We start from the raw sequence: 15,664 nt of genomic DNA on the forward strand, positions 1-15,664 counted from the left end.
AAAACTAATGGACATCTACCAGGTACATTAATCCTTATACAGGCTGTTTTTGGAAGTTGTGCATAAATATTACCCACGAGCTACTGGCTTCATGTAGAACTCGAAAAAAATATTTAAAAAATTCTTTGTCAAAAAATAAAATGACATTTATTTTTTGAGGTACAATTTTTTTTAATTGCTTTTAGTTTTCTACGTTGTCCTACAACCTCGTAGGTAAAATTTCGGCACATTTTAAAAATACACCCTGTATATCATGTTTTATAAAATGTACACCAATGCGAAGTAACCTATAGGAAATATACTTTAAAACAAGGAAACCGCATTGGTATACGTTTTATAAAATATGATATACAGGGTGTATTTCTAAAATATGCCGAAATCTGATCTACGAGGTTGTGGAACAACGTAGAAGACTAAAAACAATTGTAGCTCAAAAAATAAATGTCATTTTATTTTTTGACATAGAATTTTTTAAATATTTTTACCGAGTTCTACATGAAGCCAATAGCTCGTGGTTAAAATTTCTGCACACCTCGCAAAAACACCCTGTATTTTAATATAACATAATTATCTGTGTTCATTTTTACACTAGAATATCCTGAAGGTTAGAATCTCTGGAATAGAACTCATCAACGCACCGCATCTTTTAGGTACTCTCTTAAATATGGCCAAAGTTGTCTTGAAACCCAAGTTATTCTCGAGAGTAAGTTACTGGTCGAAAAGTTATCTCGAGCTGGTTTTTTCTTTTAGATGTTTGCGCACCAAGACCTGTCTTCTCTGCATAAAAATGTCCCAAAGCAAAATCTTCCGAGCGATTATGGAGGCGAGTTGCAAAGTGTGGAGGAACTGCTAAGTATAACTGAGTCATTTCTTCGATTCGTTGTTTCAGTTGCGTTTTATCAATTTTTAGAAGTTTGGGATCAGACATTTACGAAAAAGAAGTGTTACTTGGAAAAAATCGAACAACTTTCGCAAAGAAATTATGAAGATCAGGGGAGTTTTGGTATCCAGGGTTCTTTCAAAACTCTAGCTGTAGATTAAATAATGCATTGAATTTTTGTGGTTTTTGCCCACTGAAAATAGTGAGCAAAGATGGCAATTTAATCACTAGTGAGGAAATAATATTTTCTCACTAGTGAGCAAAGTGAATATTTTGCGAGTTTGTCTTCTAATAAATCATTGTTTTAACTACAACCAAGTAATAAGTTTTTGATGATTTTTTTTTTCTTCGAAGCATAGACATAAGAAACACCTTCAAGATCCATTCTCAACACTGAATTTTTTGTTTTTACAGACATCGAAAATATCACAACAATAAAATGAAGATACTGTTGTCACGCATTTTTCGATAGTCTTGTTTGTTCATCACAAATTTTAATTAGTGTTAGTCGTGTTTCGAGATTAGCAGCTTATCGCCCTTGTCCTCTCAAAACAAATTTGTTCTTGAAAATTTATTTCATGCGTTATAGCTTTGCGAAACTGTGTCACATCCGTCACGCATTCACTAAACGAATTTATTTGCGATTGCTACTGGATAGAGATATTACTTTAAATAAAAACTTCAATAAATCGGAAGAACAAACAGTTCACAATAGAGATGGCCTAGAAACCACCACAAGAATCAGTCTCATCGTGAGGTCAAGCCGGTGAAAGTGGAATTTGCACAATTACCATTTTAATTTTTTTATGCTGAGTTGTTACGTCAACGCAGCTAGAACCTCACCTCACGCATGTTGTCTATCTCTAAAAGGAATAGATCAACAGATCGCAACGCACAGTCTTTGCATCCACACCGAAATACTAGACTTGTAGTGACCAAGTGACAATGGAGGGATTTTTTGTGTCCGAAAAAGAAAAAAGTATCATAAATGCCTTACACAATATTTCTGAAGAGGCAATAGAAAGTAAAATAAAATCTTTGAAAAAATGGATTGAGCAGTGTCCTCATCTGCCACTGGAAAGTAAAGGTAATTTGTCACTTAAAACGGGCGTGAATCAGTGTATTTTCATTTGTGCCGTTAGATGAAGAGTTTCTGAAGATAATGCTACTGAGAGGGAAATTTCAGGAAGAAACTGTCACAAAAATGATCCAAAATTATTTTACACATCTTTGCAAATATCCTGAATTTTTCGTTGGGTTGAAGAATATAAAACCTTCTGATGAAGTTGGGTAAGTCGTGTTTTCCGTTTGCTATAAAACACGCAACAGGTGATATCTGTCGGCACAAGATCTGGTGAATATGGTGGACTGCACACTTACTTTACCTTGCGTTCTCGGACAACAAAACTTCTAGAAATTTACGAGTGCCCATTGCTCTTTCTGGTGTTTTTTTTTAAATCCTAGTTTTGAAACGAGCTTTAGGTACATCGATTTTGAAAAAAAAAACAATTTATTTACGTAGATTATAACAGGTTCATTTATTTACCTTACCATTTCTTCGAAATAGGTTATTTTAATATCTCTGTGCGTCAGTTACGTAAATTTTATACAAAGTTTATGCAATCCAGTCTTTATGCAACTATTAATAATACGTACGCGTCACAAAACAACCCTTGAGCACATCCTTTTAGCCAATTAAAAGGACGACGATTGCCATTGTAATTATTAATTATATCAATATTTATATTTGGCAGAATCACTTAACACCCATTGCTGTTTTTTAAAGAATAACAAAATACCTCTCTAAAGAAGATTATCAATGTCAAGGACATTAAAGTCAGTCTACGTCAATACAGTGTATTAAGTGGACTAATACCCAAAACCTTGATCATGGTCATGGATTTCGTTCATTTCTGTTAGATTTATACCGCAGCATAAAAAACTAAAAAGAAAAACTATTCTTTCATTTTTTTGAAGATCCGTTTTTGACATTTGAATTATTTATTAACGCAGTTTCATTACATCACTCAGTGGGATAAGAACTTACTTATCCCACTGAGTGGGGTAATTAAATGCGTCCGGTAATGAAGTTACTTATCCCACTCAAATGAGTGGGATAAGTGTCATTTATTCCATGGGATTAGTTAAAAAAATTACTTGTTCCTTTTTTATACACTTTTCGTAACGACAATGTACAATTAATGTCAGTCTGTCGGTCTGTAAACACCTCTTGTGTCATTTTTCATGTCTTTATAATATTGGAATAGATTGAATAATCAACAATAGCTATTTATGTAACAAGGCAGTAAAGTGACACTTTATCGAACGAGTTTGCAGATTGCGAGACGAGGCGGAGCCGAGTCGAGCAAGCAAACGAGTTCGATAGACACTTTACTGCCGTGTTGCATACAAGATTTTATCGACTACCACTACACTGCTACTTACGAAAGTCGATCTATTTGTTTACTTCAGACAGACAAAATGACATTTTCTCTCCTTGAATCAGTACGTCAAAATATTTCTTTATGATCGATTTTATTTTGTTTGGGGTGATTTTTTTTCTGATCATGAAAGAACTTTTACAACATGTAAAGTAAACAAACGAATACTTGGTTTCATATTTTCGTGTTTCTCTTTACCGGATCTTTGTAATAAAAAACCAACAATTTTTTTAAGTCATGAGCCTTGTTTTTTATCTTTCTAAATATGAATCAAAATACTCTTCAAATCTAAAATCCTGACAAAATTTTATAGATGGACCGTTATCCTACCCAATTTGACTCCTTCCTGGGAAAAAATTGGCATCTTGAAATTAAACCCTGCAAAAGTGGAAAAGGTTTTAGATGTCCATCGATGTTTTACTGTGGGTATCGCTGCAGCTTTGATCATGTACAATTACGACTACGCTCCTAAAATCCGTTTGATCTTAGATTTTGAAGGTTTCACGATGAATCACATTTTACAAGTGAATATCAATGATCTCTTTAAACTAATTAGCATCTATGAGGTAAATGACTCTTTACAATTTACAATAAAATAACCAATAGGTCTCATTTTTGCATTAGAATATCCTAAAGATACGCATCTCTGGAATAGAACTCATCAACGCACCACATCTTCTAGGTGTCATCTTAAATCTAGCCAAAGTTGTCTTAAAACCAAAGCTATTCTCGAGGGTGAGTAATTGCTCAAAAACGTATCTCGAGTTACTATTTAATTTTAGATAACTGTCCACGGGGATTTGTGTTCGTTGCACAAGAACATTCCAAGGAAAAATCTTCCGAATGATTACGGAGGCGAGTTGCAAAATTCAGAGGAACTGCTAAGTATGTCTGAGCAATTTCTTCAATTCGTAGTTTTGAACGAGTCAATTTTTAGATCTTTGGGATCAAGTGTTTTTGAAGAAAAAGTGTTTCTTGGAGAAGATCGAACAGCTTTGCCAAAGACATAGTCAGGATCAGTGGATATTCGGCACTCAAGGATCTTTCAAAAGTTTAGTTGTAGATTAAGTAACCTAGGTGGTAAGAGCGATTAAAGTTAAGTCATTTGCAATTCAATTTCCCACCCGTCCTAGAAAACTAGACACAATTAGCGCAAATTGATACGATTACGTTTATTTGTCAACACTAGAAGCACGCATGAAAAGAGTATTTCGATCTAAAAACCTTTGAACAATATTGGGTCAAACTGGCGAAATGAAAATTGCTTCGATCACCAGTTTAGTTATTTTTTTGGGATTGTTGTCTGAATGTTGTCCAATCTCAAACATTTGTATTTATCGCATATCCAAAAGGAAAGTGACATAATTACAAAATAAATAGTGTTTTTTTAAATTTTGTATAACATATGTTGCGGAAGAGAAACAATTTCTAAATAAAAAAATTCTAAATGCTACAATCAAATTTTTTATTTCCATTTTTTGCCACACTTTGAAAGGATCCTTAGGGCCCGATTTCAAGTCATGGTCGCAAATAGGTGGTGCAGCGCAAATGTGTAGCTATCTTTGTCCTACACATTAATTACCAATATGCGTCATCTTTCTCAAAGTTGCGACCGTCGCAAGTCAACCTGAAATCGGCCTCTTCGCGTGTATTAGTTATCTCAAATTATTATTGTTTTATATTATTGATTTTTTGGCCCATTGGTAATTAATCCACTAAGTTTTCTCTTTTGAAATTTTACGTTTCCCGTTTTCTCAAATCTTCATAAATTCAGTATTTACTTAATAATTAAATTAAAATTAATTACATAAATATTTATTTCTCTTTCGTACCGATTTGCTACAAAGTAACATCCATTTATTTAAAACGTTATGTTATAGAGTTATATGACCCCAAAAACATCGATGTTGACATTGTGTAAGACGAGTGTTCCGCTACTGTTTTAGGAAATCTTTGGATTCAAAACAATGAAAATTCTCCTTGTTGAAGAGTCGATTGTGAACGCACCACTCGTCAGTCTGCAGAGTAAAAACACAAACAACGCAAAAAGTGAGGTTAGATTTAAACAACTGATCCGTGGCGCGTTCACAATCGACTCATCAACGCCTACTTGGACGGGAAATTTAAATGAACAGTCGATATGAAATACTTTCATTTTTCTCTCACCGAAAAAAATTCTCTTTGTCTTTAATAAGCAAAATATTTCGTTAGTTGCATCACAATGAAGGTTAACAACTCGTGGAGTAATAATCCTACTTACAAAACAAAATTTTGTGAATCAGGTAATGTTGAAAAAGTACTTTTAACGAGCAAAAGTGTAAATATTAATTCTTTTCTTTCTTATTTAAATTTGAAATATTTTTTTAACTCAGGAGTACAAAGTAAATGATCTGTATTTATAAAACTAACGTTTCATTCGAAACTTGTTCGAAAAATATTTGCAGCCATGACTGGTTCCCTCGATGCCCTTATTGGTTTAGATTTCCAAAAGAAGATTTTACTATTAGGAAATTTTCAAACAATGGTTGCATTAAGATTTCGTTGTAATTTTTCTTCATAATTTATATCGGGCCTTCAAATAAATATATATTTAGATTAGGCGTAGGCGACATTCTAATTCTGTTAACAGTGTAAAGTAGTTTTTGTAGGCAATCAATTATTCTCCAGAGTTATACAGGTTACATAGTAAGCTTTTTCCCAATTTCATATTGTCATATTACGTGGAGGGGGAATAGGGAGAATGCACTACAACAATTAAAAATATTTTCTAACCTAATTTTATTTCGTTAAAATGTCAGACGTTACTTGTGTCATTTTCTACGCTGGAAAAATGTTGCAAACAATTGAATTTCCAAAGGTTGCTCTAAATATAAATTTATTTGAAGGCCCGTTATTATTTATTACACAAAATTAATAATTGTGTAGATACAAGCAAAATTTGTGTATTTTGTATATCCAAATAGTATAAATAATTTACTTATGTATTAAACTTTTATAAAATGTCGTTTTTTCACTTTAACCACTCTTACAAAATATTATTCAGTTCAATCTGCATAAAAATTGCAATTTAAAAAAAAAATCATTAAAACTTGCCTGTGAATAAATAATTACTCAAAACATTTCCATTACTCCACCTTTCTGGTGTGAGTGGCCAAGGCTAGAAAATTCATCAAAGCAATTCCTCACCAATTACAATCTAAAGGTCGAAGCGGAATTTTTTTTTAACAGTATTTACAAATAATTTATTTCGACAATTGTATATTTCTGTGCAACAAATATGTATATCAAAAAACACGTAAGCTAATTTATGTTAATAATGATTCACTCTATACATTTTTTTGTTCCTTTTCTGTCAGTGACAGAGATCTTATAACGTTATGAAGTGAAGCAAGAGACTGCTCAGACAAAATTCAAAGACAACCTTGGCAAAGTAGGGCAAGATTAAGTCAAATTTGCGATGACATTATGAAGTCAAATTAGATTAGGTCATTGATAATAAGCTAACGCTTTATTTTCCTCAGCAGAAGATCATGAGCATGATTGTGTTTGATTATAATAATTGTTGAAGTCGCTTCAAGGTTCTTCACCAATAAAATATTCCAATTATGAGTAACCAATTTAACAATCAAAGAGTGTATTCTTTTGTTGTTTCTCTTTCTCTGCCTAAAAGAATACGCGAATTAAAAAAACAATACATTGTAAATAAGATAATTTACAAAACTTCCCGTTATACAGTTTTAATTATTATAGAACTCTACGTTTTATGCAAATGTGTTTAAAATATCAACACTTCTTAGTTGGCTTCGCAATTATTTTCATCAATTGGATTTTAACTCGGAACTGAAGGTCAACACGACATAAATTTAAGAAACTTGTAACACCTTTCCACACAAACAACATTGTCAAATGTGCATTTGTTCGCTTAAGTCAGATATAGATTCGTTTTTTTTTTGTTTAGTGTAAATCGTGTTGTGAATCGCCTTAAGTGCACGTTTGTGAGTTGCGAAAGTTAAAAATAATTTGTAAGAAGAAAAATGGAATTGTATTCCACTTCGGAACAGGAGAAAAAACGTATAAATTCCAGCTTTAACATAACGGAAGAAGAAATCGCAGAAAAATTTAAACTGTTGAAAGAATGGGTTGAAAGCACTCCTCATCTCCCTCTAGAAAGTAAAGGTAAGAAAATAGTGCGAAAAAAAAATTGGTTCATTCGCTAAAACGTCATTGACCAGAATCCAACCTTATGCCCCTGTGAAAGTAGATAATCAGAGAGAGAGAGAGAAGGAAAAAACAGACGAAATCTAGCTAAATTAACCCGAAAAAAATATACAGGGTGTCTTAAAATTCGCGAATTCCGAATTCAGAGCGTGGTAGGGAAGGACCCAGTGGAGCTCGAAAAATACTTAGAAAAAAATTTTCGCTCTTCCTGAAGAAGATATAACCACTTTAATTTTGTTCAATACATCATTCAGACCAATGTATCTTTGTGGGGGGGGTCCCGATTTTTTTTTATTTCCATATTTGGACTACTGAAGTGGTCCTCTACAACGCTCTGAATTCGGAATTCGCGAATTTTGAAACACCCTGTATAAAACAAAAATAAAGAAAAGTAAAAATATTGAATACAAATTTAATTTAGAAGCATTATAATCATGAAAAAAATTAAAAAAACGCGGGATTTGTTGCAGAACAAGACTTTCTGCAGATAATGCTCCTAAGAGGCAAATTTAATATCGATCAAGCCAAAACAAAAATCGAAAACTATTTCGGCTACATAAGCAGATATCCTGAGCTGTACAGGCCCTTGGGAACGTTCAAACCGTCACAAGAAATAGGGTAAGTTGATTTTGACAGAGTGCAAAATGTCTTACTCCACACAATGTTTTAGCCACGTCGTGGTGCTACCAAAACGCGGTCCCAATTTAGAACGAATAATAATATGCAAATTGTCATCGGAGGAAGATTACATCGACATCGAACGTTGTATTTTGACCGCAGTCTCGTCAGCAATACTCATGTATGTCAAAGACTACAACAGTGTATGTCACCTTCTTGTCGACTTCAAAGGAGTCAAAATAAGCCATCTTCAAAAACTGAATCTCAACAATATTCATAAACTTTATAACATGTACGAGGTATGATGCATCTAGGCAAAAAATATTGCGAGGGGTAATTTATCAACGTGTTTTAGAACGCATTCAAGTTTAGAATATCTAGTCTGGACCTTATCCACGCTCCCCATTTGGCCACTCTGATTTTTCAGCTGAGCAAACTGATCTTGAAACCCAAGCTTATCTCCAGGGTAAGTATTTCTTTATTGATGGACCCAACCAAATGAACATTTCGTGGTGTTGCAGATACAAATCCATGAGGATCTAGCTTCTTTGCAAAAGAAACTTGGCAAGGAATACCTCACCAGTGATTACGGTGGAGAATTAGAAAGTGTTGAGGAACTGACAAGTAAATTTTCTTGGGGAATAAGTTTTGATGATAAATCGTTCGATTTCAGAAATTTGGGACAAGATCATCGAAACAGAGCAAGACTTTTTCAACCGTTTGAGAGAACTGGCTGATAGAAGTAAAATCGAAGATTGCTCATTTGGAGTTCAGGGTTCATTTAAATCTCTAAATATTGATTAAGCGGTAAATCCAGACTGAACACTAGTTTTTTTGTTTCAAAAAAGAGATCTTAATAATAATCTAGGTATAATCACAATTTTAGGAATTTGGGTTCTATCAATTGATTGATTGTAACGTTTATTAATATTTGTAGTATATTACATCATCGTCAGATCATGTGAAATTTAAATACACCTAGTGCAAAGTGACATTTGAGGCAATATACAGGTGTTTTTGAAATGCGTGCAGAAATTGTAATCACGAGCTACTGGCTTCATGTAGAACTCGGAAAAAATATTTAAAAAATTCTGTCAAAAAATAAAATGACATTTATTTTTTGAGCTACAGTTTTTTTAAATTGCTTTTAGTTTTCTACGTTATCCTACAATCTCGCAGGTAAAATTTCGGCACATTTTAAAAATACACCCTGTATATCATGTTTTATAAAATGAACGCCAATGCGAACTAACCTCTAGGAAATATGGTTTAAAACAAGGAAACCGCATTGGTGTACGTTTTATAAAATATGATATACAGGGTGTAGCTATAATAGTATTTTGTCACTGTGGATATGAAGGCTGCTATGTATTGAACAAAATTAAAGTGCTTATATCTTTTTCAGGAAGAGCGAATTTTTTTTTCTAAGTATTTTTCGAGCTCCACTGGGTACTTCCCTACCACGCTCTTAATTAGGAATTCGCGAATTTTGAGACACCCTGTATAAGTATATGAAAACGGAACAAAAATTAGCTAATCATTTCTATAAATATTTTCCATCAACTCGGCATAACATGTTGAAATTAATAAAGAGCGAATTACCTTGATTTTTTTTAATGAGTATCAATAAAAAAATTGTTTGTAAAAATTATTCCTACACGTTTAATTCTTTTTTTCTATCCTTATTGACTGACAATATTGGAAAAACGTAGCAAAATAAATCAGTATTTTTCGAGTCAAATATGCAAGTGTTGTTAGTTTTCTTGCTGATAACTGTGATAAAATATGAAGAAAATTGTTCCATTTACACTACACTAATTTTAAATTGCTTCTCAATTCTAAAACGTCAATAAACTTGTCACAAACTGAAATGTTTCTGTGTTAAATAATTCACTTTGTTGCAATGATAGAATAGTATACTATTCAATGAGCGGATAATGATGGCTATTACTCGTGAGGATGATTTTGTCACGAGCCGCAGGCGAGTGCCGTATTCATCCGAGCGAGAAATAGCCATATCCGCAAGTATACTTTTTCTATAAATATTATTATAAAAACTGAAACTGTCGTTTGAAACTGACGTTTTGCAATTATTATTCAATGAATCCTGTTATCCAATGAAAAACACTCATCTCCGTCTGGAAAGTAAAGGTGAAAAATTCAATGAAACCGATAGTGATACTATAAAAAGCTAAGACTAAGTTAAATGCAAAAAGACCGCATTCCACGGTGTAAAAAAATGTGTAAATTCTACACTGCGTTTTTTATTTCGCTGAACATACAACGTAAAATGGCTATGTTCAGATCTAAAATGGCCAAGTCAATTCATGTGAAATAGGCAACCAAACTTACAGATTCATGAATCCCATGTTCAGTAAAATAAAAAACTCGCGGTATATAAAAGCTTTTATGACAGTTATCCTTGATTGGGCATATGAATATTCAGTTGCATAAACTAGGGCGTAGATAAAGCTAAATATATGATACGAGTAGTAAACAAGTTTGATAATTGATAACACGTTTGGAAATGTGGGAAAGAGTCTTCAAATTTGTGATCAAGCAGCTCGGTGCTTGCTTTTGGTTCCCAAACGTGTGGCGTACCGTCAAACGTCAAATTATCAAACGTCATTTTTTTTCTGAACGCTCGTTATCTAATACAACGTAACGTCACTGGGAAATCCTGTGAAATTTACAAATAACTAAATAACAAACACTGAACTAACAGAACACAGTTAAGTAACACTAGAAGACATTTGGCACAAAACAATTTTACAATTTATTTTAATTCTGATCAGCTTTGTTCGGTTTTACGAGTTATTAAGCAGGACACCACCCAATTCAATTCTATTTTTTTTTATAAGTGGAAAATTCTATTTTAATTAATTGATAAGATAATTACATAACATTTTTTATTACAATGCAAAAATTTCCGATAATAATGCGGAATCTGGAAAAGTGCCCCGAATGCTTGCAGCGTTTCCACGTTGAATGGCAAGGGAATTTGATTTGCTCAATATTTATTTAAACAGAACTACTAAGAAGTTTATTGCTTTACCCTTCCCGCCTTCTGCGCACCAGAAATGCTGATTTTAAAACTAAATCTATATAAAACTGAATGTCTGTTTGTTTGTATATTTTGTATGCAAATCTACAGTTTTACTCCGATCTTGATGAAATTTTGTACACTTGATCTTCAAAACAAGAAGAAAATTACTGTCTACTTTAATTTTACAAAAACCAACCCCTACTACCATTTTCAACCCTGTTAAGAAAAAAAGACAGTTTTTTCGAGTTGGAAATACCTTCACCTTCGCCGCTTCACCCCTATTTCATCCTCTGAGTATATCGTCACCTTCGCCGCTTGACACCCACAAAAAGCAACCCCTATTATCATTTTTAAGCCTGTTAAGCACAAAAAAAGTTTTTTCGAGTTGGAAATCGCGTTTGCATGATATGTTCAGGTGTCATAGTTACATTTGGTTGTTTATAAAAGTAGTAATTTCGCAAAATTTGTTTGAATGATTGTGTTTTACCGGAAGATGTCTTAAATGAAGCAGAACAAGCTTCAAATAGCTTAATACCGGAAAAATCAAAAGGGAGGTATCTGAAATCAAACGAGACAATCAAACAATAGGAGGATCTAAATAAGGTTACAACTGAAAATAAAAGTGTTATGTTGGCGTATTTTCATGAATTGGTAAGTGATCATAGTGTTATCGTATTGATCTTTTTGTTTATATAGTCGAAGAAAAAAGTAGTCTACAGTAAAGTTTTAATTATTCTTCGTAAAAAAACAAACTTCATATTGAAATTACTGCGTTTATCACAATACATAAAAGCTAGTATGAATATATTTCCAAAATTACAGTAGCTATAACAAAAACAATATTCAATTGTAAACATTGAGAGCGACTTAATTAAAAACAATAACAAGGAAATATTTAGAGATAGTTTGCAGATTGCATTTTTATCACAAAACAGTTCCACGAGACAACAAACATCTTGGAACAAAAACTGTTTTATTTAAAAAAACACCAAATCAAAACAAAAAAAGCTCTTTCTCGGATTAAGCCAACTAGATTGAGAAGGTTATCGCAACAGCATTTTATCTTTCCGGACTACTTGTTTATTAACATATTTATTCGTTGCAAAATAAACTTTTAAAAAATCTGAGCAAAGCAAAAGAGATTGTTCTTCACTTCATCCCCCCAAAAAAAAAAAACAAAAATCTGTGAAGACATTTTTAATCAACATTCTTAATAAAAGATGAGCAAAAATGTGCTTGTATTATTTTCTTCTTCCTCTCTGTTGTTTGAGTTTTTTTTTTGTTCTTCCTTCTGTGTTTGCGTCAAACAAAGCTATCTCGAAAGCCATTAAAAATTATTTTCACAACAAAACGATAATAATGTCAATATGGATGGAATAAAGAAACGCTGCAGCAGCAGTAACAAGATAACAGTGACGTTTTTCTAGTGTCTTCAATTGAATAATTGCATTACTCCAACCCTGCACTCGTGCATGTTCCATTTATACTCTCACGGTCACTTCACATGGCCAATCCGGTACACATGTACCCGATTATCAATCAATTATCATAACGAATACATTCCGTTGATCTCTGTACAGGGTAAAGAGCGCAAATACGAACAAAACAAACAAAATTCTCATATTTACGTCCCTCGATCACACCCGACGAAATAAATATCATTTCTTGTGCGAAGAAGGTTAGTCAGGAGCGCTCCTTTCGGACATTCGTATTAAGATAATTGTAGTGAGGCTTGATTCGTCGAGACATTCGGTATCTCGATGTTTGGTCTCAAAAGATAACACAGCTGACCTCAACATGGTAAACGATCTCGGACACTTAAGTCATTGTAATTAGTGTGTTAGAGAATTTCCTCGCAGTGCATTTAAAATGGATGCGATACAAGTGACAGGCGAGGAAATTGTGAAGGTGAGGAAGAGTTTCAAGGTGAAAGAAGGCGACATCAAACGCGACGTCGAAATCATCTTGGATTGGCTCAAGCAACAACAGCATTTGCCTAAAATTGAAGGTACGTCGATAAATTGTTAGCACAAAGGGTCAGGTTAAAGCAGTTTTATTTAGTTAAAACTGGAATGTAATATTTGCATGCACTGGTTTGAACTGGTCAAAACGCGAAAGATGAAAATGAACAAAACTTTTTCTTATCAAGTAAACTGGTGGACACTTATTTACTTTCATTAAACGGTTTGTTTTTTTTTAATATGAAAATTGTATTAATTTCGGTTAACTCCGGAAAAGAATATACTTGTGCATGTGAAATTTTTTGAACGCTCGTTATACGAGAAATTCAGAAAACTGTGCGAATAGGCAGTAGATAAGAAATAAAAATGTTTGGTATTTTCTTCCAGATGAAAACTTCATAGAGCGTTGCCTTCTGCGCAACAAATTCCGCGTGGAGCAAACCAAGCAAAAACTGGACGGGTACTGCACGTTGCGAGGCGTCCACTTGAACATGTTCGAAGACTGGAAGTCGATCGTACCATCCCGGGAGCTAACGTGAGTGCCAACCCCCCCAAGACGTCTAAACCACAACTCTTCCTCTTCCAGCACGACCCTACCCCTGCCCAAACTGACCCCAAATCTGGAGCGTGTGATCATCTGGAAGCTGCGCACGTCCGACCCCAACGACTACGACATCATCAGCATCGTCAAGTACAATCTCCTACTTTTTGAGATCTTGATCAGGAACGACTACGCCGTCGGTGATAGGTTCGTCGCGGACTTCACCGGCCACACCGCCGCCACCATCGCGCGCAACAACCCCCTGATCATATCGAAGTTCCTGTCCCTGTACCAGGTACGGGGACCAATTAGACCGACCCATTGTAACATCTTTGAATTGTAGGGCGCCTATTCAGGCCGTTTTGCAGGCTGCGACTTCATCAACGCCCCTCCTTTTGTCAACCTCTTGCTTTCAGTCCTGAAAAAATTGCTTCCGTCTAAGCTGTACGGAAGGGTAGGTCGGTCCGGTCTTTCAGCGCTCCGATTGACACCGTTAAATACATTTCCAGATCCGCATTCACAAGGATCTGAAGTCGTTCCACAAAGCGATCCCGAAGGAGTGTCTGCCCCGGGACTACGGCGGCGATCTCGACACCGTCGACAACTTAATCGGTGAGGACAATTCTTAATTACCGCAGCGTAACGACCAAAGCTTCTTTCAGCCAAGTGGGACAAGGTGTTCGAGCACAATCAGCCGGTCTTCGAGGAAAATCTCAAAATTGTTTCCAACGAGAATCTACGCTTGGGAACCAACAAACCCAACGAGATGTTCGGCGTTGCCGGCACTTTCAAACAACTCAATCTCGACTGAAATTATTATGTAAATACTTTGCATATCATTATTGTTATTAATTAAATAAAAACTGAAGCTTAACACACATTTCCTGGCTCACAACTAAACTAATAATAATAATAATGATGAAGAAAAAAAACCGGCGAGAGTACAATGGTGCCCGTGTGGCGTGGCACTAACTAACATCATTCTTTGGATATAAAATGACATTTATTTTTTGAGCTAAAATTTTTTTAAATTGCTTTTAGTTTTCTACGTTGTCCTACAACCTCGTAGGTAAAATTTCGGCACATTTTCAAAATACACCCTGTATATCATGTTTTATAAAATGTACGCCAATGCGAAGTAACCTATAGGAAATAAGCTTTAAAACAAGGAAACCGCATTGGTGTACGTTTTACAAAATATGATATACAGGGTGTATTTTTAAAATGTGCCGAAATTTTACCTACGAGATTGTTTGACAACGTAGAATACTAAAAGCAATTAAAAAAATTGTAATTGTCATTTTATTTTTTGACATAGAACAGTTTATGATTTATCGAATTGTTGCGTTACTTTTGCCCCTCACTGTATATTATTTTGTCATTTTTCGGCTGAGATAAAACAAAAATAAAGTCACATTGATCTGGATGACTTCTTGCCTTCTCCACTCCGGACACTTAATCCATCACCTTTGCAAAATTAAATTAACAAAATCCTTGATAAATCAAAGCGTCCTTTTTCTTCATCTCCGTTGATTGTATTCAAAATTAATTGTTTAATCTTCTCACCGATGTAATCAGTTCAGACTGCGTTAACGAATTGTGCTGATAGCGCTGGGAGTAATATTTAAGAACAAGTTTCGAAGTTAAGAAAGCTTATCGAGTCAATAATAATCGAAGTTTGGTTGGTTAGTTTTCGATTATTTAATGCGCTTTCCGAAATAGAGAATCTCCTTGTGGGAGAAGCTTCATAAATAATATGAAAGCACTATTAAGGAAACTGGAAGTCAGCAGTATTGAGAAATTATAAATGAGGTTTTTGAATATTTTACGACGGTTTTAGTAATAAGATTAGGTCTCGGTAAGAAATTAATAAGTTTATTGGCGCATCTCGAGGACAATACAAAATAAGTCGTCTCCATTTTACATTTTACTACCTCAGCTTAGACGCCCTGCTGTGAC

General features: G+C 34.2%; 4 protein-coding genes across 7 annotated transcripts in view; 3 read left to right on the forward strand and 1 right to left on the reverse strand.

Moving 5' to 3' along the window:
- Positions 1-15,664, reverse strand: part of LOC138128776 (TWiK family of potassium channels protein 7-like) — a 261,082-nt gene that overhangs the window by 216,898 nt on the left and 28,520 nt on the right. The window lies entirely within an intron of this gene.
- Positions 1,385-4,782, forward strand: LOC138128035 (alpha-tocopherol transfer protein-like). Its single transcript, XM_069044237.1, has 6 exons — positions 1,385-1,967; positions 2,023-2,170; positions 3,635-3,887; positions 3,946-4,056; positions 4,104-4,206; positions 4,259-4,782. Exons 1-6 carry the CDS (start codon positions 1,826-1,828, stop codon positions 4,387-4,389), a joined length of 888 nt encoding a protein of 295 aa, XP_068900338.1. The 5' UTR covers positions 1,385-1,825; the 3' UTR covers positions 4,390-4,782.
- On the forward strand, positions 6,939-9,565 carry LOC138128036 (alpha-tocopherol transfer protein-like). 2 transcript variants are annotated; one of them, XR_011158495.1, is made up of 7 exons: positions 6,939-7,497; positions 8,010-8,157; positions 8,210-8,456; positions 8,513-8,623; positions 8,679-8,781; positions 8,831-9,025; positions 9,095-9,565. XR_011158495.1 is itself a non-coding variant. In XM_069044238.1 (6 exons), the coding sequence occupies exons 1-6, from the start codon at positions 7,356-7,358 to the stop codon at positions 8,959-8,961; spliced, it is 882 nt and encodes a 293-aa protein (XP_068900339.1). In that variant the 5' UTR covers positions 6,939-7,355; the 3' UTR covers positions 8,962-9,565. The 2 variants fall into 2 exon arrangements, 1 of the variants encoding a protein (XP_068900339.1); XM_069044238.1 differs by having other exon boundaries at positions 8,831-9,565.
- Positions 12,856-14,585, forward strand: LOC138128034 (clavesin-1-like). Of its 2 annotated transcripts, XM_069044236.1 has the most exons (7): positions 12,856-13,003; positions 13,063-13,211; positions 13,552-13,699; positions 13,751-14,000; positions 14,049-14,159; positions 14,215-14,317; positions 14,368-14,585. In XM_069044236.1, the coding sequence occupies exons 2-7, from the start codon at positions 13,073-13,075 to the stop codon at positions 14,514-14,516; spliced, it is 900 nt and encodes a 299-aa protein (XP_068900337.1). In that variant the 5' UTR covers positions 12,856-13,003; positions 13,063-13,072; the 3' UTR covers positions 14,517-14,585. The 2 variants fall into 2 exon arrangements, with proteins under 2 accessions (XP_068900337.1, XP_068900336.1); XM_069044235.1 differs by having other exon boundaries at positions 12,861-13,211.

This window comes from Tenebrio molitor, chromosome 4 (assembly GCF_963966145.1).
Source record: "Tenebrio molitor chromosome 4, icTenMoli1.1, whole genome shotgun sequence".
NCBI classification, from domain to species: Eukaryota; Metazoa; Arthropoda; class Insecta; order Coleoptera; family Tenebrionidae; genus Tenebrio; species Tenebrio molitor.